The sequence below is a fragment of the Suricata suricatta genome, chromosome 14 (assembly GCF_006229205.1).
Source record: "Suricata suricatta isolate VVHF042 chromosome 14, meerkat_22Aug2017_6uvM2_HiC, whole genome shotgun sequence".
NCBI classification, from domain to species: domain Eukaryota; kingdom Metazoa; phylum Chordata; class Mammalia; order Carnivora; family Herpestidae; genus Suricata; species Suricata suricatta.
Window position 1 is genome coordinate 38,016,431 of NC_043713.1, and position 3,245 is coordinate 38,019,675.

Below are 3,245 nucleotides of genomic sequence, written 5' to 3' on the forward strand. Positions count from 1 at the left end.
GGGGCGGCGCCGGCCGGGCTCGCTCGTGCGAGTCTCGCGCTGCGCCGCCGCCGCGGCCGCCGCGGTGACAGCTCCGGGGATGCTCCGCTCGGCCCCGCTCACAACAATACACTCTGACGTCACGGGGAATGGCGACGCGGCCGCACACTCGCCGCGCTCACACTCGCCGCGCTCACACTCGCCCTCTCGTGCGCGCACACCCGCGCACACTCGCCGCGCGCCCCCCACTCTAGCCACGCCCTGAAACCCTCGCGAGACCCCTCTCCTTCCAGCCCAGCCCCCAGATCCACGGGGCGCTGCCCGCTGGGTGCAGGCTGTGCCCCGGGCCCGCTAGGGCGGAAAACCGGGGACACGATAGCCTTTGGAACTTGTGTACGAGTCCGCTCCGCAACTCGAGGCTTCTGTCCTGTGCGCTCACACGCACACACACACACACATACACACACTTCTCTCTCTCTCTCTCTCTCACACCCACACACACACTTCTCTCTCTCTCTCTCTCTCTCTCTCTCTCTCTCTCTCTCTCTCTCTCTCTCACACACACACACACACACACACACACACACTCACTCCGCACTACTTCCCTCTGCTGGACTCTTTTAACCCTTTTCTGCTTTTGGCTGGATGGACTCCCAGAGCCTTGCTGAACGGGTACAAAGCCAGCCTCTTAACAGAACTAATATTGAACGTGCAACTTGACTCAACATTAGCCATCTGCATCATCTTAAACAATGCAAGACCAACGCGATGTGGCTGTGGGTCAGTGCCATGCTGTGACTTAGCGCCAATTATTTTTAAATATCGTACGGTCATCATTCCATAGCGTAAAACGCGATGCATATGTAAACAACTGCACAGCTAACGCTTGCGTATTTTTTAAATTATTTATAATTGCTGGGTTTGAGATGCATGAAGAGTTGGATTGTTAACTTTGTTAGCGAACTACAAACTGTTATGTTAAGACTTGAAAGTTTATTATAACCTTTCCAACTTCTTAGACCGCTGGTAAATTGTTTATGTCAAGCAAGTTATTGTGAAGCAAAGGAAAGAAGGGGCCCTATGACCTACACATTAATTTTGTGTGTATTTATCTTAAGTATCTAAAAAACAAAGAGGGCACTCATACTGGATTATTTATGTAAGGTTATTTCCTAAATGTGATAATAATGGTATGTAAATAGTACTTGAAGTTTTTTCACATACATTATCTCATTTGACCCTTTCAAAGGAAGGCGCTCAAATATATTTTTTTATGTCTACTGCACAAATGAGGAAATGAAACTTAAAAACATTACATTGCATGTGAGGTCTCTTGCTTAGTTTTATGAACCGAACACAAATCTTTTGACCCTTTTCGCTGTTGTTTCTATTACTCTAAACTGCAATACTTAACAATAAACACTCCTAACTAGAAATGAACATCTACGTCTACTGGAGAGATATATGCCTAAGAATGAGAAGGATACTAGGAAGGTGATTCCTTTGAGAATAGTGTCCAATGACTGAAGTAATGGAAATGTTCAATTACTAAAAATTAAGCAGAGGCAGTTCACAATCATAAAGAGCTGATTATGTTAATTCTTTTAAAATATTTACTTTATTTATTCATTATAATAAAAAGTGATGCATCCGTTGAAGGAAACATATTAAAATTATCTCCAGTTTCCTACTTTCTTTCTTTTTTTAAATGGATTTAGAGAACACGCTGAAGTCTTCCCTAGGGGAAAAATTTACCCATGCAATTTGCATAACTCTATCCAGGTGTATCATATTTTTACTTTACATTTCAAATCTATTAAATTTGAATCACATTCACATCTGCTTTCATTTTCAGCAATTCTCTTTATAACTAAAGCAATTGATATATTTCAAAGCATTCTCATTCTAATGTTTTCTCTTCTATTCAGAAACACCTATTTTAAGCGATCAGACCATAACATATTATTTGTTATTTTCTGTGAAATTGTGCTTAATAGGAAGTTTTGGAGCCAGCTAAAGGAAAACATACTTCTTTACTTGCTTTGCAGTAACTCATTATTCTTTAATAAGCAAGTCTGGTTATTACAGAAGAGAACATATCTCACCCCACCTAAGCGATGTTAATCGAGTATACATTAAAAAACAAAACAGAAATGCTGTTATTCGTGCATCCATTCTTTGACAGTGAGCCAAGTATAAATAATCAGTATTCTGAAGACTCTTAGAGTCTATCTCTACTCTTGGATACTTGAGTATAAATCGTCTGTAGTAGGTATGTCTACTTAAAGACTTGTGTTCTATGCCAAAACAATATATTGCACAGAGCTCCCACTGCCAAGAAGTTGTGGCTGTTTTTATATTCTTTTCTTCTACATTTACATATGCACATCAAGCCAGACTTTTCCTTATGACAACCTCCCAATAAATATAGTGAAAGAAAGGAATTTATGAATCAATTACAGTTCTGTTATAGTTTAGTAAATGATGAGTATCTTTTTAACAGGTAGAAAATAATGAATGTCACAAATGTACGAGTAAAATTATGTGAAAATTAAGAAAAATAACTCTCCGCCGTGGAGATTAAAGAAGGCTTTCAGAAAGAGCTGTCCTTCAGAATGGAATTTGAAAGATGGGAAGGATTTGAACATTCAGATCTGTAGGCCAGGAGAGGAGCTTTTCCAGATAAAGTGCAGTAAAAGTCAGGACAATTTAGAACTAGAAAAATGCTCAAATGGATAGATGACATCTACCAAGGGCTGCTGGCATTCATTTCAATTTCATATAAGACCACTTGTATTTCAAGAACCCTTCCTTAAAATGAGGAGGAGTAACTCAAAAAGCAGAGGTTCCAGTGAAACTGCCCTATAAATTCATCCCTTTCTGAGCTCTCCATCCAATTAGACAGAATAGGAAGAGTTCCAAAGTTCATTTGGCAGGTAACAGCTCCTTCTCTGCATTACCCTGCTTTCTTTATTCCTGTTCCTGCTTTTAGGTTCAAAATGGGACAATTCAAACGCCCGTTCTACACGTCTACCTTCATCAATCCCAGCAGACCTTTTCATTTCCAGGAATGTTATTTTGTTTTATATTACCGGATGTGTAACAATTGACAATAGCAACCAAACCCAAAGAGTAATAAATATCCATTTATATAAGACAAAATAGAGGTGACGGTGTGCTGGACAAGGGTTGACGGTCACATGAGACTCGAATACTAAAAGAAGAGACACCTAAGAATTTGGGGATAGACGTGTCATGACTGGGCT

At 40.7% G+C, this 3,245-nt stretch overlaps 1 protein-coding gene across 1 annotated transcript in view; it reads right to left on the reverse strand.

Moving 5' to 3' along the window:
• Window positions 1–3,041, reverse strand: part of ASXL3 (ASXL transcriptional regulator 3) — a 179,495-nt gene extending 176,454 nt beyond the window's left edge. Inside the window, exons 1-2 of the mRNA XM_029921562.1 lie at window positions 2,940–3,041; window positions 15–330 (exon numbers count right to left, since the gene is read on the reverse strand). Coding sequence (XP_029777422.1) covers window positions 15–330; window positions 2,940–3,041 — 418 coding nt within the window. The remainder of the gene's footprint in view (window positions 1–14; window positions 331–2,939) is intronic.
• Between the last annotated feature and the right edge of the window lie 204 nt (window positions 3,042–3,245).